General features: G+C 43.9%; 1 protein-coding gene across 1 annotated transcript in view; it reads left to right on the top strand.

Annotated features, from left to right (window-relative positions):
- Positions 1-23,193, top strand: part of FNDC1 (fibronectin type III domain containing 1) — a 76,392-nt gene that overhangs the window by 10,280 nt on the left and 42,919 nt on the right. The window contains exons 2-4 of the mRNA XM_064446967.1: positions 18,972-19,181; positions 20,882-20,980; positions 22,823-22,937. Coding sequence (XP_064303037.1) covers positions 18,972-19,181; positions 20,882-20,980; positions 22,823-22,937 — 424 coding nt within the window. The remainder of the gene's footprint in view (positions 1-18,971; positions 19,182-20,881; positions 20,981-22,822; positions 22,938-23,193) is intronic.

Genomic DNA, 23,193 nt, shown 5'->3' with positions numbered 1-23,193 from the left:
AGGAGCTTTTGCATAATTTGAGGCCCCTTGTATCGAAGGAAATCACTGTGTTTCAGGAAGCTTTGCTGCTTTTAACAAAATGTTTGTGCTACTGAATGGTAGCAGATGGCTGACTGAGGAGACAGTAGCGAGTTGCTTAAGATACTTGTAAAGTGGTGCAAATTTCTTTGCCTTGCTAGTAGCAGCCAGCTTTGGTTTGAGGGATCCAAGCTAGGGATTTGTCTCTGCTGTCACTGCAGGGCTGCTTCCCCATCATTGGCCACACAGAACATCCAGATCCAGGCTGCCCATAACTCTGTTGAGTAACATCCCATGCATGCTGTGCAGGACTATTTGAAGCCCTGTGACAGTAGAAGATGCTTCTGTCATAGAAGTAAGGGCTGGTTTTCAGCAGGAGCTCATTATAGGGACTGGCCAACATTGGTGTCGGGATGTTCAGAGCTGACAAGCAAAGCACGCAGTTCTGGATGGGCGTTTAGGTATTTGAAAGCTTCATTCCTCTGAACTGCACTAGTACCAGCTCAGTGTCAGAGGGTCGCCTAGCAGCAGTCAGAGAGCGTACTGTATCAGTACACCCTTTCACTCCACCCGTTCTGCAAAATCTACCCCTTTGGGTGTTCAAGCAACAATCCATGAATAACACAAAATAGGAGTCCATGTGCACTGATAATGTATGGCTCCGGCAGGCTGCTACCTACGGCATGTTAAAGACTTTGGAAGTCTACCATGGTCCTTCCTGAGACTTGCTTTCCTGATTTTTGCAGAGGCTTCGTTGACTTGAAGGTTCATTTTCCTCCCCAGATGTCCCTCTTGCTGTATATTCCTCCATCCTCATGCATGGGAAGAAGCCGCAAGTTTTGCACCTCAACCTTGGAGGCCAAACTGTCAGTTGCTTTGTAAATATTTGTATTTTCAGTTGTAGATATTCCTGGGCTAGACCTAGGAAGGTGGCATGAATTCTCTTTTGCAAACCTGCAGAGCTGTAAGTGCGTCTTTTTTATATGTTCAGCTGCTTTTCAAGGGTATCAATTGGTAAAATCTTCGCTAGGCATCCCAGCTAGTAGCTGACCATGATGTGTAAACTGATGTGGTGACTGCGTGTGTTTGCTGCCATTTGCCTCAGTCATGTCTGCTCAGCTATGATAGGGGTAATGTGTAATGGGTAATGTGTAATACAGCCCAGGGCTTTGCATGAAGACATTGCTTTGAATAAGACTGCAGAGATTTGCTTTTTGAAAATGAAACGAGATAAGAAGTTCATTTATCAGTAATGAAGAACTGTGCGTAACCATTTCTTACCTGAGCCCAACCTAGTGCAGAGGTCCTAAGAATAGTGACACTACTATTCTGGCCATTTCCTTGGCATGCATTTTATCTAGTATCTATGAGTTTTGCACTTTGGGAGATTTGGAGTGTGTGCTGCCAGCTTCCCTTTCCAGGGTACAAAGCTACGTATGTACTTTTTGAAAGATCTTTTATAATAAATAATGTGGAATTATTATGTGTTATTTAGAAGAATCAAGACTGGTGTTATTTCAAGACATGAATTTTGAACAGTTTTATATTACAGGTAGATAAATACTGCTTTAGTATTTTTAATTTGCATTTTCCGTGAAGAGGTAGAAGCAAAGGCTGTTATTTTAGAATGTAGTTTTGCAAACCCTTGTGAGGAAACTTAATCTCTGAGAGATGCTAATGAAAGAGCAGAGACCAATGTTGAGCCAGTGTTCTGTTCTTAACAAACCTGTATCTTGGGAAACTCTCAAACTTTTCTGATTTATGAAAGGTTTGCAATGTGAAATAAAAATGGAGAGTTTTAACTTTTTTCTTCCTTCAATGCATGATGAAACTTGAATTCCTATTCTCTGACTTTGTGAGTCTGAGGCATTTTTGGCAGTTTCTAATGGAAAGTTGAACGTGCACTTGAACTAGAGATGGAATGGAAAGACTTTACGTAAACATGTGAATCTCTATTAGATAAAAAAAATCTGTGCTACTTTACAGGGTAAGGGAGCAGGTTTAGATATATTGAGGTGGTTTTGGAGAGAGATGTAAACCAACAGCCCCGCTGGCAAGTAATCCAGAGCCCTTAAGGCAAATGATTTGGTGAAGCCTGTGATATTCATAAAGGAATGAACCAAAAGCAAAGCCATGCCATCCAGATTGCCAACACTTTGGATTCAAAGCTAATCTTTGTTTCAGAAATATCTCACTGACCCTCTTTGTGGTTTGTTTTGTTTTGTTTTGTTTTGTTTTTTTGTGTGTGTGTATGTGTGTGTGTATGAAAGTCACGGTTTTCTGGGATTTTCAAAATCCCAGGTATCTAAAGAACAGTTGAAGCCATGAGTTTTTGGCTAGTTGTGTCTTGGTTAACACTTGTTGATGTTTCCGCAAGTGACTGATGTGATCTATTTGGTGGGTGTTAAAGTGTCCAAGATGAATGGATTTTTCAGAGGCTCTGTAGAGTGGAGATGTAAAGGTGAAGGTGACTGAGAATTGTCAGTTCCCCCCACAACCCAACACCTCAAAGCAATACAGAGAAAGCTATCATTTGTCTCCTGCTTTGAGGATCTGCCATAAAACGCCCTAGCAGCCAAGAGCGGAGTGAGGTTTGGAAGGAAATTAGGTGTTTGAATAGGAGTATTGAATTAAAAATACAATTCACATATAAAGTGAATGATACGAACTAAGCATATGAAGCTTTGTGCTGTATGGATGTGGGTAACCACTGCTTGATGAGGTTGGAGTTAAAGCTGGTGCAGAAAGAGAACTGTGCTGCCTGCTGTGACTTTCCATAAGCCTAGTCCATATCTCCCACCAGGATAATTACGCACAATGTTTTCATCAGCCTTTGAATGCGCAGGGCCTCATTCTTCACTTCACTGCCTCTGTAACGTGCCACTGATTTTAACGAGATTGCACTAACATGAAAGCAGAGCAATGGAGTGAAGATTTGGGTTCATAAGAAGTAGTCCAGGTGCACAGCGTAAAGATGCTGCCATGGTTTAGTTAGCATCCTAATGAGCAGTGCAATTTTAGTAGGTGTGTTTTCCTCCCTGGAGTTCTATGGCCATACCTGCAGGAAGCAGGACAGAGGTTGGCCCACCAGAGCACATGCTATGGCTCTGACTTGTGTCCCCTGCCAACCCACTTCAAAGCTAGCTCAGGCTTCTGGGATGCAGGGAGGGGAGCAGTGGTGGAGGGTATGCATGACAGCCTAGAAACAATACTCTCTTTTTTTTCACCACCTCGCCTGCGGGCATCCTTTGAGGCCCACCTAGAGGGGAATAGGCTGGCTTACCTCCAAGCCATCCATATGGAGGTGAGAATAAATGTGAGCAGGCTGCAGTGCAGTGACTCCCAGACCCAGGTCCCATGTCCAGACTGGGCAGAGGGTCATCCTGCAAGCTCCATGCTGGTGTCTGTGCTGGAGAGAAAGGCACCCCTGGGCTTGTGATCCTGCACAGCTGGGTCACCCTTCCCATCTAGCCATACCTGTGTGGGCATCAGCTGTGGGTAGAGGAGTATCAGTTTCATCTTCAACTTAAAGAAAGCTCTACATTTGTTCCTTCATGTGGAGACCTCTAAAGAAAGCCTTCCCTCAGTGCCAGCTTCACAGAATATGAGAAAGCCACTGAGATTAAGTCAGTCTGAGCAAATTTTTTGCCTTATTCTATGTTTTCCTGAAACCATCATGAATTTCAGATAAACAGAGCAGTGCTAGCAGATGATGTAATTTTTTTCTGCTGCTATGGTGGATTTTACCATGTGCATTTGTACCAGGGGTCAATTCTTTCTAATAGAAATAAGTGTAGAGGTTATGTCTCAGAAGTGGCAGCTCTCAGTGTGAGAGTGAGTATATTTGACAAGAGGAATAATATCCATCCTGGTGTAAGCTTTGTGCTATCTTCATGCTGCCTTCTGCTGTTGTGGACAAAATTGCCCAGCTATTAGAGGAGAATGAGAGTGTTGCTGCACATCATGGGTTGTGCAGCCAAAATCCTGCCTGGGTTCCAAGGAGCATTTCCAGCACCCCCATGACCCTGACAGCCTTTGAACTGTTAGGAAGACAAGGAACAGGCTGGAGCAGTGGAGAGCAAAGGGGAGCCCTGCTTTTCAGGAGCTTACAGTGGAAAGGCCCGTTGAAGCCCATGGGCTTGTTCTGGACACCAGTGACAGATGGGTCCTGCCCATGCAGGCAGATGCGCTCGTGTGTGTTCCCTTGGGTCTGCCCTGAGGAGCCATGGAAGTGCTCAGGGGGATTCTGCTGCCTCAGAAGTCTCTCAGGGAATTGTTTCTTCTCCTACCTTCTTCTCCTGCACTTAGAGAGGGCAATGCAAAGTGGGCTTAAAGTCACTTTCTCTCCACTAAGGAAAGTGTTACCCCTTGTGATGCCAATGGGCTGCTTTAACATTGATTAAACTGTGCATCCAAGGCCAATGCAGTTGAAGGCCCCAGGCTTTGTAGAGACAGCTGTGAGAAGTCCATAAGGATGGTGCATGCAGGCAGGTGGAAGTCAGGGATGTCCCAGGAGAGATGTGACTTCTGAGTATTCAGCACTGTGTGGCAGATTTCTCTTCTGTGGTGTCCACCTCTTCTCTTCAATGGACAGTGTATTTTCAATGCCTGAGTTGACAACAAAATATGCACAAAAACACAGTATGAGTCATGTGACCCTGATTTTAAAGAGGAGACTAACCAAAATTGTACGTCTGCTAGTTTTGCGGCAATGTTATACTTGCTTTTTACTTTCCTGACATGGTTTTGAGGTACAGTATGCTTCAGTTTAGACTGTCAGAAACATAGAAATTACCTCACTTTTGAGTAAATAAAGAATGTGAATATGAAAACAAGAACAAATTGGAGGTGAAAATAATGTGGAGACTACAGTCATGAACACAGTGTGGGAAGACACAAGCTTTGAAGGGGTGCATTTTGTTCCAGACAATGCCTTGTCACAGCATGAGCAGCTCGGTGTGGGTTCACGGTCTGATTTTTTCAGGCAGGTTTCCTTCCTGTCACTGAACTTCTGACTAGGGCTAGAGAAAAGGCTATACAAGGATTATCTAGAGGAAAACAAGCTCAGTTAACTTTATCCTGTGCTTTTGTCATGCTTGTGATTGCAGTCAGGTTAAATTAAGAGTTTACTACTTAAAGTGCCCTAAGGCTCTGACTTATCTCAGAAACAGGGCTTAAGATGTGGTAAGTTGATATTTGTGATATTTCTGCAATTGAATATTTACTGAAGACAAGGAATGTGAGTTCCTTGCCCACTGGGAAGAGTTGGAGCGTCACAGGAGCCGTCAGCTGAGACAGCCAGGAGTCCTGCGGTGCAGTTCAGTGCCAGCACTGGGAAACCTCAGGTGCATCTTGGGGAAGAAGCACTAATACTCCTTCCTTCCTGAGGACAAGGGACTGAAGGGATGTGCGTGGAGGAATCGGTTGAGATCAATGGCTTTATTAGCCCACTGACAGCTCATGCTATTCCTCTGTTGTATGGACAGTGTAAAAGAAATAGGTTAGCTTTGCTATAAACTTGTATTTCTATTAGATCAGTGAGGGTCCCTTCTTGCAAACCGAATTTCCAGTGACAGGCATGTTAAAGGAGAGGTTCTCACTGAAGCCAGGGAACTTTGGGTCAAATCTGGAGTACCACAGAGGTTCATTCCCTCCTTATCCCCTTTCATTTTTAAGCCTGGAAAAGGTTAGACTTAAAGTCAGTAAATAAAGATTAAAAGGATACTTGTATATACATCTGAAACTCACTCAAATGTTATAGACTTGATAGCTGTTTGTTATCAAAAGCTTAAAGGCTGTAAGCCTAATTCTGCTGACGGTGCCACCTAATCCAGCTGTTTTGCTGGATTTGTTTGCTGGACTCTTGAGGAATAGCTGGAGTCAGAGTTGTGGCTCTGTCCTGCATGGGAAGACAAATCCTTATGTTGTCTGTTGTTTTGGTAGTACCTCTGGCCGATATGGTTGGGCCATGTCAAAGAGAGCAATACATCAGAAATAAAATTGGTTTCGCCAGGTGAAGAACTTCAAACGCTTCAAACGTCAGGACCTTGAAAGATGCATTGAGGAGAATCCTAAAGCAAAATTAGAAAGAGCAGTTCTAGCAGGAAAAGCTGAGTAATACCAATGTGAGTTAGTATTAGACAGCCAGGTGGAGATGTATTTAGATAAAGGGATAGTTCGAGTGGCAGATTTAAAAGCCACTTTCCGATGCTGCTTTTGAAGTAGTCACTTTTAAAAACACTTCCAAAATGGGTCTGCCAAATGTTCAGCTTTTTCCATTTTTTGTTTATTAGGGAGTAGAGAATAATTAAACATTTTATGAGATACAAAGTACACTCTTCACTAAATGTCACTCCATTTTCTCCTAGCAATTGAAGATTTTATTGTAGAAGGGTTACAGCTCTACATACCGTATGTGATTTTACAGTCTGTGCTATATCCATCCATCTCTATCTCACTGCCTTATGCTTGGAATTTTTCAGAAGGCCTGGTGCTGGAATGGGTTTCACGTTTTATTTTCCCAGAAGTGGCTGGTGAGTCAAAGAGGGGGCTGTAGTTCTCCAGGAACTGAAACAGTGGCCTGATGTAAACCATGTGTTCTGGAGCTTGGGCCATGCGCTTTGTGTGGGTGGCAGCAGGGAGCTCTGGGGGCTGGAGCCGTGCAGCCAGGACAGCTCGCAACCCTCCTGCTCAATTCTTCTGGACTGTCGGGGTGGATTTTTTGTTGTCTTGATGGACCTGATGGAGAAATGACTTGCTGCCGCTGCCTCTCCCTCTCTCTCCAGAGTGGGAATAGGTTTCAAAATAAGCTGGATTCAGAGGGTGCTACCAGGGTTTCATCTGGGAGTGCACCAAAGAGCTTTGGATGAAGTCTTGATTCAAAGAACTTAAATGCACATGGTGAGGGATATTTTTAAGTGCTCGTGAGACAAACGTCAGACTCCAAGTGACGATCATAAGTTAAAAATACATGCTGTAGTGACACAATTAAGTAAAATAAAGCAAAGGGGCTTTTCTTAAACCATAGCTCTCCACAGCGTCTCTTGAGAAGAGTGTGAAAAGGGAAAGATGGAAAACACAATTTTTACTTTTTTTTTTTTTTAAATCATAACAGTGGTGAATCTGGGAGCTGTATGGCTCAGAACAGATGGTTTTTGCTGCTACTGCTTCAAGCCCAGTTGGAGGAACTGTTTCTATGAATTTTTTTGTTGCTTGGTTTATGCGTTCACCAAAGCACAACTTACTGAGTCTCAGATCTCCCTTGCCGGCTGTCATGTTTTTACCTTCTTGACACACTAGCTGTTTGTGAGATGTTGTCAATGCCTTTTGTAGTTGTCATTGGGCAGGTAACCAGAGGTGGGCTTTGATCCATCACTGTGTTTCTGTGGTTGGTACATTGTTGTTTGTGTCTGGGAGTCTTGGCTGACAAGCCCTTCCCAAGGCATATGCACTGGATGGCCACGCTGATACAAATGAAGCTTTTCCAACTCCTGTGATGACAGTTCAAGCCAGCCAGTCAGACCTCTAAGGCAGCAGGTTTAGAGGGCGGCTCGATCCTCATGGTGACTGACAAAAGGAGGACATCCTGCCAAGGAATGTGTAAACCACATACCTGTCGTCTCTGCGTCACGTGTGGTTGCAGTGACTGTGCACGTTATTGTTTTGATGCTGCTGTTCGGTTTGATGGTGGCAGTTCTTTGTAGTGCCTGTACCTGCCTGATGCGCAACATGGTCGCTGATTTCTTCTTGCAGTTTAAAGTATTTGGCTGTATAAATACACTAGCAGGGTTAGATGAACGACATCATGATTGGGAACAAGATACCAAGGGCGCAGTCTTCAGGGAGAAGAGACAGACAATTAAAAACCAATAAATCAATAGAAAAGAGTGACTTCCCTGTCAGGATGTGTGAGTTCCATACTATCCCTGTAGGGCATAGTATGGAAAAGCAATCTGACACCTTCTGTGCTTGTCCCTCAGGATCTAGCTTGGTTCTGCTAGCTCAGAGAAGCACGAGTTGTTAATCATTAAATAATCATGTTCAGCTTGAGATACAGACCATCTTCAGTAAGCCTGGAAAGCTATGACCCTTAAGCAGAGAATTTCCAAGGGAAAAAGAGCAAATCTCCAAAAAAATTACCAAGGAAAGAAATGCCATTTGGCATTACGTTTTCAGAGACATCCCATAGTGCCTCAAGTCCCTGGGTGCTGTGATGTTTCCCCTCTCTTTTAGCTCTGCGGTCACGTTTTCTAGATCTTTTACGATGTTTATAATTCTTCTTTTGACTTCCCTCAGTGGGCCTCTATCTTTCTTAAAACATAGTGGCTGGCTATGGGACACAGTTCTTACAGCAGTGAGTTTTCACTGCACAGTAGAGTAGAATAATGTCTAACTGGTCCAGTCAGAGTTACACTGATTTTTTTGGACAACATTGCGTTGTTATTTTGGTTAATCTGCGAGCAACTACAACCACCAGATCCTTGCCTTGAATACAACTGCTTTGATTGATGTTGTCCATTTGATGTTTACTTCTTTGCGGTGTGTTTTTTTTCTTTTTGCAGTTTGTATTGTCTGTTTTAAATTTTATCTGTAAGTCATATATCTTTGTTTTAAATCCACGTATATATAAATATAGGGAATATTAAGCCTGCAAGCACACACATATTGCTAGAATATCTTTATTATTATACGTATATCTTATTTTTCACAATTGTTAATGTTAAAAAGCCTTAAACAATAGAAATTCAGGACACTCAAAGTCCCCATGGCAGTGCTGAAATCCAGAGGAGCTAGGAACATTAAGTCCTCTGCCTGCATTAGAGGGAACAGCCCAGCACAGTTTCTGCAGCAGACCTAGTGGAAGCCTGTTCATGTGGCTGGTTAGTTAAGTAAAAAGTCAGTTAAATTGTTAAATTGTTATGATGATTTATGGATCAGCTACCAAGGTCTTTTTCATGGTCTGGAATAGTATTTGGAATTATTTTTGCTGGTAGATATTAGCATAGTAAAAGTATGTACATCTATCATTTCGGACGAGTCAGGAAGGGCAGGGATGAAGCTGGCGTCTGTACAGATGCCGTGGCATCGCACAGAGCTGTACCGCTCGCAGGTCTTCTGCCTTGTCCTCCAAGCTTACTGATGTCGAGCCATTAGGAAAACATCTTGGTTAAGGGCATGTGTTTGGCAATGGAGATAGGAAGCTTACAGAAGAGGACACAGACTAGTTTTGACTTTGAACTTGACTCCTCTGCCATGCGTGGGATGAATGAAGGTAATGCCCAGGGCTGGTGTATAAGAAGGGGATCTGTGATGCAAAGTATTTTGAAATACACTGGTTGTGGCCCTTTTTCCCATCTGCCCCTATAGCAGAAGTGCTTCTTAATCCCCCAGCTCAGCCCGGTACCGAGGTCGGCCACGGTCAGGGCATCCCTGTGCCTTTGCCGGCTGGTTTTGCATGCTCTGTCCCTGCAAGGAGCCCCCAAAGGTGATGTCACTCCAGTACCACCTTTCCTCCAACTCACTGAATGGGCAGGTGTTGGACAACACCCCAGATGGACACTTGCAGACCAGGGCCACAGCTGTGGTGTGCAATCGCAGCCCCTTTGGGGTTGCTGGGAGTTTTCACCACCACAGTGGCTTGGTCACCCAAGAAGCCCAGACAGGAGGTGTCAAAGGCAGCAGGTGTGAGAGATGAGGGTACCCCAGGCTCAGTTAGATAACTGAGTGTCCTTCAAAGGGCACTGATGCAGAAGGAATTCTGTGCATGGATGTCAGTGGGAGGATGTGAAGCCTTCAATAACTCACCGGCAGTTGTTTGTAAGTCATAATACATGTATTAATCATATAGAAATATGTTGTTGAGTTTGGAAAATGCCCTAGACCTGCTGTGCTTAGCATTCAGAGGGCTCTTCAAAGGGAGCACTGGAAACTTCTGTTGACGCTGTCAATTTAAAGAATGTCCTTCGGATGCCAGGTAACTCTTCTACAGATGTATAATGAATTGCTTTGCTTAAAGCAGACATTACCATTGGATACTGGTCCTCTGCCCAAAACTCCTGGCTGGAGCCTGGTGAATTATGGCACACTTTCCTTTGTGCTTTGCAGGAACTAAAGCGTTCCAGTCCCCGCTTTCTGCGCCAAGCAGAAGTGCGTGGAAATGTGCTGAGCGATTATATATTTTCTGCAAGAAACAAAGGATTTATGTGTCGCTTGCCTCCACTGCTTTAACTGATTGGCTTATTTCCAGAAGATCTGATGCTGAGTGTATAAATTAGTGGCATTAAAAAAGTTGATCACTCCGCATAGGGACAAGGTTGACAGTGCGTTTTAAAATGCTAGGAGACTTACCAACCCAGTAAGCCTGAGGCTGGATTTGTTCTCCCATTTCAGTCCTGCTTTCTCTGATCGTATACTTACACTTTTACATGTGTTAACTGCTGCAATCCTACAAAGAGCCCCACTAGACCCACTATGCTCTGTGCCATGGCTGGTCTGAAGTAAATCACTGAGCCTAGAGTCCTCTGGAGTTAGAGCAGTCAGCACATCTCGGTTCAGAGGGCCACATCAGCACTGTTTGAGCTGGCTCACCAACTGCAGGAAATATCTTTGTAGAGTGAACTCTTCTTGGGATGGCCCTGATCCAGCTCTCATTGAAGCTGGTGGAATTGCTCCCATTTTCTCAACGGAGCTTGGATCAGATCATCGACTTAAAAAAAGAATCTAGTAATACTTTGCCAAAGTGACACGGTGCATTAATTTTTGGGTGGAAAACAAGTATCTTCCTGTGATATTTTTGTCTGTCCACTTTCTTCTTTAATTTTCTGCTGATGTGGCTTTGGGATAGCTGTATGGAGATAGGTAACAGTGAGAGTATGTGAAGGCGAGGGGCAAAGCAGCCACCCCTATGTGATTTGTTGGAGGAGAAAGTTGGGGTGTTCCCTTTCCCTTGTGCCTCTCAGTTATGGTAAAATGCCGTTTTTCTTTTCCTGTTCATGAATAACAACTGAATTGAAATCCTTGAGTTGCACAAAGAACTATAGAGCTTTAGATGCCTGTGTCTGCTAGTAAAGCTCTGCTTTCTCCTTTTTCAAATACATTCTGTTTCATAATCTATTTCAAATCAGGTAAAAAAATAAAACAGTGTATCAGAATTGTCCCAACCCTTAAAGCCAATGCAGAAAGTGATTTACCTGCTGGAACATGGTAGAGCACCTTGCGGAAAACAATGCCCATTGTGGCATGAAGAAGGATGGGTAATCATGTTGCAAAGTGTTTTGGAAACAATAAACTCTTATCCTGGCCTGGACTGGCCACGATACATCCCTTGGTACATGAACACCGCTGCCTGGGTGCGGGGCTTCCCCCGTCTGGCTTCTCTGGTGCCTCCTGCAGGGCTGGCATCCCCCAGTCTTTCTGCATACCTGGGCAGATGCCTGTCCTGGCTTCACAAGTTGCCAAACAAGCACAATTGTAGAGGTGCCCAAGGATGTGTTTGCCACATGTGCTATGAACTTGAGTGTCACCACTCAAGCAGTTGCATTTAGGAGAGGCAAACACAATAGGTTTTAGGAGTGTGGATGTTTTATGAAGGGTCTTAGCTCACAAATGGAATAAATTTTAGAGTTGCCAGCTGAAGAATCAAAATGTAGGGGCTCTTTTTTTCTCTTCACTTATTCAGTATCATGTTTTGCTACAAGCACAGCTGACAGCTTCATGGTGGTAGGACTCAGACACTTATGAAGGTGCATGGTATACAGTAGTGTTATATCCCAAAGAAATAGCTCAGAGATCTAGGAACTGTAGCTGGCTGAAGTACTTTTCTAGCCCTGGTGGTGGGTTTTGTGGGAATGCTGCAGGATATTTGTAAACTGAGTTGCTGAGCACTGAAACTGGATTGCTCTTGCAGATTGGCAGTGGTGCAAGGTTATTTAATCAGAGGACAATTTGTTGTGCTTAGGAAGCAGTTAAGGACTTCTTAAGACAGGGATCTACTCTTTGAGGAGGGTGAATGAACTGAGAAGTTTGGCACATTTTATTTAATCTTCCATACTCTTTTGCCTGGTAAAGCAGCAGTAGTCTCAAACCCAGGTACAGAGTCAATCACTCTGATGCTTAGAACTTCATTTTTAAACTAACAAAAAACCTCACCACCCCCACTCCCACCAAAACAAAATAACAAAAAAAAAAAAAATCCCACCAGTTTGCTGTTGCAGTGTAGATTCTGATGATTTTCGGTCGAGTTGCTCATGACAGGATTTCGTTTGCTAGTTAGCATTTTTGGCCTTTCCTAATGAAAGCAGTTGATCACTTTCTGATGAGTTCGTTATCTCTAAGCAGCTACAGCTTCTCTCTTCAAGCTGTTACTTTGCCCAAGGCTAGGTCACTGTGCTTAACCTCCTGAACTTCTGCCTGAAGTGAAAAGAGAGGTTGGTAGATGTTTATAGACTATATGAATGTTGTCTACTGACTGTGCCAAATAGGTGTTCTCCCTGAAGCAAAACTCATTTTATAGGTCAAGTTTTCCAGTCCTGAAATAATGGCACATAGAAAGAAAATGTAGAAAAGTTTTTGCTGACCGGGGAAGGCAAAAGCAAACATTTTGTGCCTAGACTTGTGGTGTGAAATTGAAGTGCCTGATTTTTTGTGACCTCATATTTCAACTACTTTTTTGCACTTATATCTTAATAGGTTTGAGTTGCTTGGGGTATTTTCCCCCACAGTTCTAGAATGATTACTAGGGTTCAGTACTTCCCTTTTCTTCTGGAGATATTTTGTGTTTTCCTTTGCCAGATAATTGATGAGGCCCTCTGAAGAATCTGTGTGATTTGGCAAGTGCAAGCTGCCTCCTTGTGTGGTTGTTTAGAGGATCACTCCGCTTAGACCTCATGCTCTGGGCTTACATCATTTGTAAAATGTTCTCCCACGGTCCTGACACACAGAGAAACTTTGGCTGTACTAGTGGACGTTTCAACTGTAAAAAGTCAATACTGAGGCTTTAATCAGCCCTGCATTTTTGGGGCCAAGATGCTATACACAAATGCCTACAACTGTAGGTATGGTTGGATTTCTACACTGAAGAGAGCACAAGGGAGTGACCGTCTCTTTTTTCAGACTGTAGAAAAGGACTTGATTTTATTTTAATTGCAGGTGTCTCTTTAGATGAGGTCTGAAGATGTTTACCAGTTGATTTAGTTTGGCCAGAGCAAAGGTCCAGAAAACTGTTGAATCAATTTTGGAACAAAAAGTGAAAAAACCCTTAGTGATATTTACAGGGGCAAATAGCGGAGAGATGGGGAATAACCAACATTCAGTTCAATCAAGCAATTGGTAGCTGTTCCCAAAATTTACCAGGAAAAAAAAGGGTTTGGGAGTGAATGCATCTGAAGACTTAGCTTTTTCATTGCTACTGGTTTGGGACCTCATCCAGATTTTGCTGAACTCCAGTTGTGTTCCTGGTGTGCCAGAGTAGGTGTTAAATGGGGAACAGGCAGCTGCAGCACTGTATGCTTCCATAAAGGTCATATCTACTGTCTCCGATAGGAGAAGCCACAGGCACTGTAGTAGCTGCCAGCTGTGCAGCTTTCATGCTGATCCAAAATCTTGTCTTGGGACCTGTTAGGGCCATCTTCCACTGAAGATTTGGGCAACCTGCCCAAGTTTAGACTGTTGCAAAAGGTAGGGAGAGATGCCTGGCAGGATCAGACTGCAGCCCAGGGAAGCAGTGGAAATGTTCCTTGCTGCTCAGGGGCTCTAAAGTGTCTGGTGTCTTGGGCCATTTCTGGATGCTCATTTATCTGGGTTGGACTCAGCTGGCCTGGAAGGAGCTGTGGTATTGATGCTGGGGGAGTGAGCAACAGTGCAACGTATCCATCCTGTGACATGGGTTGTGTTATGCCAGGTAGTGAGCAAGATATTGGGTTTCTGTTTGTGCTTGGTCCTCCTGTTGGTAAATCTACCACTTTCTGTGTCCCTGGAAGTGCAAACTCCCAGATACAATCTGTGTCTTTTCTCCCACTGGGAGGATGAGGTTTTATTTACAGATCTCTGCACCACTGTTACTGAGATTGGTGTACTTGTATACCTAGTGGGTATTTGTGCTTAAGTGATGCAATTTTTATTGTCACATTAATCTGTTTGGAGGAGGCTGGAGGATTTGTGCAAGGTCCTGTTGAAGGTGGATGAAGGCCAGCATCCAGTGACTACAGCTCTGTCAAGTCCTTCCCTTATTTCCACCCATGATACTTCACTCTTAGCTTTTTCTCTGTTTCAGCACTAGATTTCTTCCCTGTCTGCATCAGATTTCCATATGTGTTCCTATTCCCTTGTCACCTTTTATATTATTCTAGTATTTCTTTCACTGACTTTGATCTCCCCTGTTTCAACTTCTCTCCACCCCCACCCCCTTTCTCTTGGACCTATTCTTGTCTCCCTTGGTCTAGGATTGAAATCATGCCTTGATTTTTCAAGAGGTTTTGCTTTCTTTAGCCCAGCATGACAAAAAAAAAATCCACTGTGTAGTCTCTTGAGCAGGTTCAGATCTTTCCATCTCCACATTCACATCCAGCACATAAATGTGCAGTGAATGGGATCCTAGTGAGGCAAGAATATCATGGGATGTCCTCATAGTGCTTGACCTGTGGTGACAGCATCATCTAATTCTTTTTTTATTTGCTGTGTGATGTTCAAGACTATTGTTCCTGGGGAGTTCAGTGTCCCCACAGGAAGGGGCTACTTTGGGAACTGAATGACTTGAACAATGCATGGGATTTATTTCTTCCTCCTCCCACCCCTTCCATGATAAGTGTAGCTTGTTTAGGACAATGTTTTTGATCTTTTTTTTTTTTTTTTTTGAAGATGAGTGAGCCTGGCCAGCAGGACCAAACTCTGGTCTTTAGGACACAGTGAGCTTTTCCTGTTGCTCAGCCTCCACAGTCCCAGGGTCATCCTCCCTGTGGAAATCCAGGCTATTTCCTGGGGCCAAGAAAAGAAAAGGGGACCTGGGCAGGAGAGTGCACAGGTGTAGGGGCTGTGACAGCAGGAGGCAGTGGCTTGCTGTCCCATGGGGGATTTAAGGAGTGGAAAATGTCCTGACTTGGAAACATTGGTCCTATGGCATAGCTGAGCCCAGCGGGACAGCAGCCCTGCAGCTGCTCATAGGAGGTGGCACAAGCCTAGCTTCACCTTCTGCCTCTGTGTGGCTGAGATCAGGGTCTTCAGCCTTACCCCAGATCAGGCCGATGGCTCCCTGCTTGTGGGCTAGAGCAAGGTGGGCAAGCTCCTTCTGCTGGTCTTTTTTTTTAATGAGAATCCCTTTCTTGTCAAGCCTGGCACAGACTTCACACAGTTCAGCAGTTACCAGCAAAGCCATTTAAACCGTTCTCTGATAGCTCCATCCTGGATACCTTCAGATTCCTGCCAGTCAAACTGTGACAAGGGAAGATAAATAGACACTGGAGCTAACTAGAGAAATGGGGACAATGGGCAGTGTGGTGCTACCATGAGCAAAGTGATCAAAGCCTTAGAAAGCCCTGGTTTTAAAATCTCAGCTGATCCCCTGCATTCAGCATTAGAGTTGATAAACTTCTCTTTGCCTAAAGCCACATTTGTTTTAGATTGAATACTTTCCCTATGGCTCTCCGGCTGGGCTGGTTCCTTTTGTATCCTTTGTCCCTTATAACTCTATTTTAATTCCAGTTGGAAGCTGCGGCTTTGACTGGGGGAGCACAGCTGATGGGCTGCAGCATCCCTCCTGGCCACCCTGGGCCGGCGGGCTGTTGGTTCTCTGTGGCATTCAGGGCCACCGAAAGGAAACCCTAACGGTGTGCTTGCATCGCAGCCCAGCAAGCCGCAGGCACCTGGGAGAGGGTGGCTGGTTGAGGGGAGGCATCACTCCCCTCCGGCCAGGGCTTGGCTGCTTAGGAGAGATGTTGAGATCTGGGGAGGTGGTGGCTACCTATGGCACATGGGCTACAAGGAGAGGCTGTGGGAGTGGGGCCCAGTCTGACAAACAGGAGGATATGATGACATTCTATAGCAGGCAACTGCTGCTTAATTGGGGGCTGCAAGGAAGCCACTTCTTGCTGGTGGCAGGCCACGTGTAACGCTGGGCAGCAGCCACAAGTTGCTGTTTGGGAGGTTTGGGTTGGACAGTAGGAAAATGTTTCAGAAACAGTGTGGCCAGCAGGAGCAGGGGAGTGATCGTCCCCCTGTACTCAGCACTGGTGAGGCCGCACCTTGAATACTGTGTTCAGTTTTGGGCCGCTCAGTACAAGAAAGACATTGAGTTGCTGGAGTGTGTCCAGAGAAGGGCAACAAAGCTCGCGAAGGATCTAGGGCACCAGTCTTATGAAGAGCAGCTGAGAAAACGGGTTGTTTAGCCTGGAGAAGAGGAGGCTGAGGGGAGACCTTATGGCTCTCTACAACTCCCTGAAAGGAGGTTGTAGTGAGGTGGGTGTTAGTCTCTTCACCCAAGTTACAAGTGATAAGACAAGAGTAAATGACCTCAAGTTGCATCAGGGGAGGTTTAGATTGGATATTAGGAAAAATTTCTTCACCAGAAGGATTGTCAAGCACTGGAACAGGCTTCCCAGGGAAGTGGTTCAGTCACCATCCCTGGAGGTATTTAAAAGACATGTAGATGTGGTGCCTAGGGACATGGTTTAGTGGTGGACATGGCAGTGCTAGGTTAACGGTTGGACTCGATGATCTGAAAGGTCTTCTCCAACTTAAATGATTCTATGATAAAAGCTTTCACACTAGGCAGCTGGTGCAGCCGTGGAGCTGGTCCACAGGGAGCCTGTGTCATCTCCGTCCTGGGAGATTTTGAAGACTGAGCTAGGGAAAACCAGGGCTGGCCTCAAGAAGTGTTGGAGGTAGTTTGTCTTTGAGCAGGAAGTTGAGAAGAGACCTCCAGGAGTCCTCTCCAACTTGCATTTGCCCTCTTTCAGTTCTCCATGGTGGTGCTGTGAATGAAGGCTGTGTGCCTACATGATCAGTGACTAATGTGTTTTTGAAATCTGTGTTGAGCAACTGCTCAGGAGAGCAAGAAAAAGAAACTGTGTGGGAGCAGGTGTTTTATTAATAGAGCATGTGACAGAACGTTCCTTGAAAAGTGGTCAGGGAGCCTCATGAAAGCAACCATATTTACTGCATAGTAAAAAGCATTTATTGTTTGTTAAACACTTAGGACCAGATCCACTGCTGTGATCCAGCTAGTATGCACTGCTCTGGCAACACAAAGTGTCTGTAAAACCAGCTTAATTGGCTGATTAATCTGGGTTTATAGCTGCATCATTTTGCTGGAGTGGTGAGGAGCAGCCAGAAGAGAGACGCTGCTGAAGTCCATGTATTTAAACTGATGATCCGTCTCTCTGTAGGCAAAATAAAAAGGCAAGGTTTACCATGCTGAGCTGCTGCTCAGTGTTTCAGTAGAAAAGCAGAGTTCCCTGGGAATGTGTGGTTCTCTGCATGTTATACACCTCACCAGCACTGAAATCGTGTATTTCTCACAGGGGTTTCAAGAGAAGCTCTGAAAACAGCTTTAAGAGTTGCTGTGATCCCTTCCAAAGGGTAATTTAATAGAAGAACATTTGTTGGGAGTGTGTAAGAAGATGCAACCTTGTCAGCAGATCAAGACCAGTAAGCAGTTTGGTTATAGAAGGTGTCACTGAGCAGAAATATTGGAAAAGGACCTGCTTTTGGTATATATAGGGACGTGCAGACATCAGACATACTTAAAGTAACATGTTTAAGTGCTGCTATGAATAAATATGAGCTCCTGAACTGGGGCTGGAAAGGGGATCTCACTATTACTCTGACAGGCGATACTTCGGTGCATTGTCTTTCTTTGTCTGTCCAGGTCTCTGGCAGCTGTTGCTGTCCCAGCCTCTTGTTCTCTTGACATTGCTGTGATTGCAGTGACTGGCTTAGCCAGCAAGTGAGAGGGTTTGAACACGTCGTGTAACCTCTGTGCTGGCACGTTCATGCAACCTTGTGCTTGGTGGGATGGCATTGCTAGAAGAGACTGAGAGAAACCTGCTTTGAGTGTGAAATGTAAAAGATAAGAGGCAAAAAATCCCTACAAGTGTGGGAGATCTCAGTAGTGACTGGTGCTGCCAGCACCTTTCTTCCTGCTGTCCGCTCTGCTTGCAGCCTGCGCAGTAGCATGGTGCAGGTCATACGCAATGGAGAATGCCATGAAAACTGGAGATGCCGTTCGGAGCAACCAAACTGGCTGCCTGAGTAATCCTTGCATCAGTGTCACTTCTTAAAAGAATGCTGCCAACATGCCAGCAAAGGTGAAAATTAATGACTTGCATAAGGTACCTGTTACAGTGCTGGATGCTCAAGGGGTTGTGTAATGGGAGTTTGGGAAGTCAAGAGCTGAAGCATGTGCAGAACAGACCTGTTGTTAAATATGAGGCTGTCAGACAGCAGAACCATCAGTGATGGATTTAGGAGAAGAGAACCTGCTTTTAATGTGGATTACTTTCTAAAGAAAGTTTAAAAATTGTGAAATAGTTCTATGCTTCATTTTACACTGACCTTTAGCACTGGTGTGCCTGAACTAGGGAAAGGGGATTTAACAAAAAAAAAGAAAAAAAAAAAAAAGGAAGAGATTGCAAGACATCCCCAGTTTCTGGCAGGAGTCCTTGTTTTACGATATGTTTTCACTTTCAGTGTCTTGCATCAGTCTGTCTGAAAGAGCCTGGGAAAAGATGCTATTGAGTATTGTACATCCCACTTGGAAAACTTGTCATTACTGCAGTTGTGTTTTATAGCAAAATTAAAAAACTATAAAATTATGCCCTTTATTCTGATGTTATTTAATAGATGTACTTGCAACAGATATATTGTGTCTGTTATATAATATAAAATATGCTATATAGCCCGTAATAGGGCTTCATAATAACTGTGATGGGTTTTGTGTGTGTGTGTTTGCTTATTTTTTGAAGAGAAGGACATGCCAAACAGACCTCTGAGAGTGCGCACCCAGTCTCCAGACGGCAAGTTATCTTTTCGGTGGAAGCCGCCTTATGGAGCAGGCTTCAGGGGTCCACGCAGCAGATCCCAAGGTTACCTCCGTGGGTATGGAGAGAGCAGCCGAAGGATGAGCTATGCTCCACTTCTGCAAGAGCGACAAAATCAGGAAGCGAGAAAACTAGGTGAGTCAGGTTTTCCTGATGGTGTCTAGCTGAGCTTGCACACTTCTGTAATCCCTTATGGCTCCTAGGTGACCACAGATCACATGTTGTTGTAGCCACCAAAGTGACTTCTTCCTATAAATGAAAGTGCTCACTATAATTGCATTCTGTCACATGTTCTTAGCAGACAAATATGATGGCCAGGGTAAAAAGTGTAGCACAACTTGATGCTGTGTCAAAGAGACACCATCTGTGAGCTGCTCTCATTAATAGCAGAGGGAAGTGCTGGGGAGAAGAGCCATAGCTCAGATTCTCCTTGCATGCAGTGGGACCACTCTGAAATCCATTGTGTCTTGTCCACTTCTTACACTTTGTGTCCCTACATTATTTCAGGCCAGTGGAGAAAAATTAATGCGTTAATTAGATGTATTCATGCTTACCATTAAAACTGTTTCATGGGCCCTGTACTAGAGTGTTACACTTGTGAGTCCGTGCTCTCCAGTTCCTTCATGAGGTCCTGGTCACCAAAGGCTCCTGAGACAGTCAGGTTGGCCTCTTCTGTGCTCCCTGCCCTGCTGCGCTGTGATGGTTTTCACTCGTGTCCTAGATCACCTGCCCTGGATTTAAAGGGTTTCCCATCTAACGGTATCAACGGGGTTTGCAACAGTTTTATTTTCCCAGAAGCTGAGCATTTCCCTTTGTGCTATTTGTGTCACTTGCCTGTGTTATGGCTGACCTGTCTCTATCCTGATGCCCGAGGTCCTCTTGCCCAAGTGGGCGCTAGGTCTGCACTCATGAGTCTTACTTTGCCTCTGTGCTGTTTGGGTGTGTTTGCTTGAGGCTTGGCTTCTTTCTCTCAAAACTCCTGTAGGCTGGAAGCCCGTCACACAGATAGTCTGATCTTGGGTTACAAAATGGGTGATGATTCCAAAATCACACGTGGCTGCCAGAATTCCTGGCTTTGCAATGTAAATATCTATTTCCCCTTCTGCTGTGTCGGTATTATATTAAACACACATCTTTATCTCCGTTTCTCCAAAGAGAGGGAACCCCTCAGTCACATTTATCAGTTATTCCCCCTTTTCCTAACTTATTGCTCATACTTATTTCCCATCCCTTCTCTAGTATTAATTTTTTCATCTTTCTATGCACTGCTAACGAAGGGGATACTCTGGCATCCGTGCCAAGGTGACAGGGTTGAGACAAATACGTGTGGGAGATGGTCTTCTGTTTGTTTGATGCCCAGCACATACCACTGCTCTGCAGTTTGGGAGCCTGTCCAGGCAGTACAGAAGTCAATGGAAATCTTGTCATGGACTTAGTGGGAATTCAGTAACAAACTTAACCTTGATGAGAAATACTGCGTAACATAGTTTGGAGCATCTAATTCTTGTTTTCATTACTTTTATAGTATGTTTTTTTTAAAAGGGAGAACAAATGTTGTTTAAATAATCAAATTATCGTGAGAACTCAATCCTAGAATGTAGGACTCTCACAGTTGTCTCTTCATGTTAATAATTTGCTTTTCGGCTTATGAAATACCAACTTCACTGTTCTTACTGCATGCATATTGAACACACTGACATAAGTGCTGTGACTAAATAAATTAACTCCTTTTTTATCTCAGAAAAGAATAAAACAGAGTTCTGCATGAAAAGACAAATATTTTTTTAAATGAAAAAAGTTACAGGAAATCCTCTGTTTTTCCTCTGCATGTATAGCCTCTGAGTCAGTTCATGTGGTTTCGCTGCCATCAAGGAGCTCCCAAGGACGGAGCCAACCTGTCTATAGGTCATCCTTGACTAAAAGAAAAGTCACAGGTATGTTTCTTTCACATCTGCTGTCAATTCATGGAGTCATTTGAATGCAGTGAGACAGTGTTGTGATTTTTAGACTGCAAGTCTTTTGGTGCTGGAGCTACTAGGTTTTTCTCTGTGCATTAAAGAGCTTGATGGATGTCTCCGATTGTTTCTCTGATTCAAGCAGGATTAATAAAATGATACAGCTCTCTAGCATGGTTGGTTGGGTTTCTGTTGTTGGGTTTTTTGTTGTCTTTTATTAATCTCCTCCTCTCTAGCTATTGGCAAATGTTAGGCACTGCAATTGCTGCACAAGAAGACTTGATTAAATCAAAGCCAGGACCTCCACAACAGTATGCCTTCTCATCAAATCTCTGCCCCCTTTTCTGAAGGGATGATTTCTGGAAGCCTAAACCTGGTCAGCAAAATTTTCACTTCCTTTTGGAAAGAAAGCATTTCATACTGCTGCCAAGGTTAAAATGGATAAGAGAGATTCTGAGTCATCTCCATGCCATACTGCTTTCTCACCCCCTCACATACGATGAGAATGCCATGGGGGTGGCAGAGTGTTTTGGGTATTTTGATGGTGATGGAGAACACCTTTGTCAGAACGGAGAACCATGGTGTACTGAAATCCCACCTCACACCTTTTCTGGGGAGGTGATGCCATCTACTCCTCATGATCACTTTCTCTCTTCAGGTGCTCCCATGGCAAAACTTTGTGAATAGGTCCCCTAAGCCACTCGTGAGTAGTAGATGGGTCCTCTCAGCCACTTTCATGTAGTAGCCATTTGGCTTGGAAAACCTGGAATTGTCTGAGAATCCTCAGCATTAAAAACCTGATTGGAAGAAGTGAAATGTGCTTCCCTACTGCCTTCTGTGCCTTCAGTGCTGGCCTTTGGGGTAACGTGCCACCTGCTGAAGAGAAGGGCAGCCTTTCTCTGGACTTCAGTCATACATGAGTAGGATCCCTAGCGAATGAAATCACAGTCCAGAGTTTACTGGCTCCTTTCCTTTCCTGAGACATCAATATTTTTCCAATGTTACTATTCTGTAAAACTTGGGCTGAAAAGCTGCACCTTGTGCATTCTGTGCCTCTGGAAGACTTGGGAATAGTCGCTGTGACATTAATAGGAAGAGTAATAAATCTTTCATGGGGTGATAGGTAGACTAGACTGGAAAAACTCTGATGGACTGATAGAAAAAGGAGCCTCATCAAAATCAAAAACCTCAAAAAAAAAATTAATTTCATTTAATTTTAAAGTTTTGTAAATTATTTGCAAAAAATATTCTGATATGTCAAAACAGCCCACTTCAATTATTTTTTTCTTTAAAATTTTTTTTAAATTTTTGCTTTAAATACCATAAAAAAAAGAAAGCTGAATTGAAACAACATGTTTGAAGCACTCAAAAGTGTAAAATATGCAGGAATTCTCCCTTGTGAAGAATTTTGACAGTCCTTGGTTTTATTGTCCTTCAAAATGAAACTAGATTTTAAAATATCAAAATTTTTCATGAGGCAAAATTTCTGCTCTCCAGGAAGCTCTAGCAGTGAGTTTGCCAGAGATGATGAATGTCAATATGTTAATAAGACATTTGGTATAAGTAGCAGTTTGGGGACTGATAGAATATTGAAAGACTGTAGAATATATTAGTACCGTGGTCTTGTAAGCAGACAACTAACAGAAGAAATGATGCTTCCATGGGGTACCACCAGTAATCAATGTACTTGGTTTCCACTACCGCTGTATTTCTTATTCATCTGTGCTGTGTGGGTATTGTAATGTTAGCTGAAGACAGTTACTGTTTTTTATGAGAACTCCAGTGTTGTAATTGATATACTTTTTTGGTTTGCCATTTCAGAGGAGGAAGAGGTGGAGGTGGCGCAAGACATAACTGTTCGAGTTATGTCCTCTCAGTCTGTGCTCGTTGCTTGGACAGACCCACTGTATGAAAAACAGAAGGTCGCAGCAAATAGGTAGCTAGCCCCATGTTTTCTGAATGCATCCTGAAGGTGAACTGCTGCCAATGCACTACTGATTGCTTTTGCATTTATTTAGTTACAGGTTGATTATGAGAATAATTTACCTTAGGGCATAGGAATTTGTATATCCCTTCCTATGACAATGGCTGGTGGGGGATGCTTCAGAGAAGCTGTTAGAAACCTGACACGGGTGAATGTGGGGTGATGTTCCCTCCTTGCCTCCCTGTGCTGCAGTCTCTAGTATTTACAG

This window comes from Phalacrocorax carbo, chromosome 3 (genome assembly GCF_963921805.1).
Source record: "Phalacrocorax carbo chromosome 3, bPhaCar2.1, whole genome shotgun sequence".
Classification (NCBI taxonomy): domain Eukaryota; kingdom Metazoa; phylum Chordata; class Aves; order Suliformes; family Phalacrocoracidae; genus Phalacrocorax; species Phalacrocorax carbo.
This window is presented reverse-complemented; position numbering and strand designations above follow the sequence as displayed.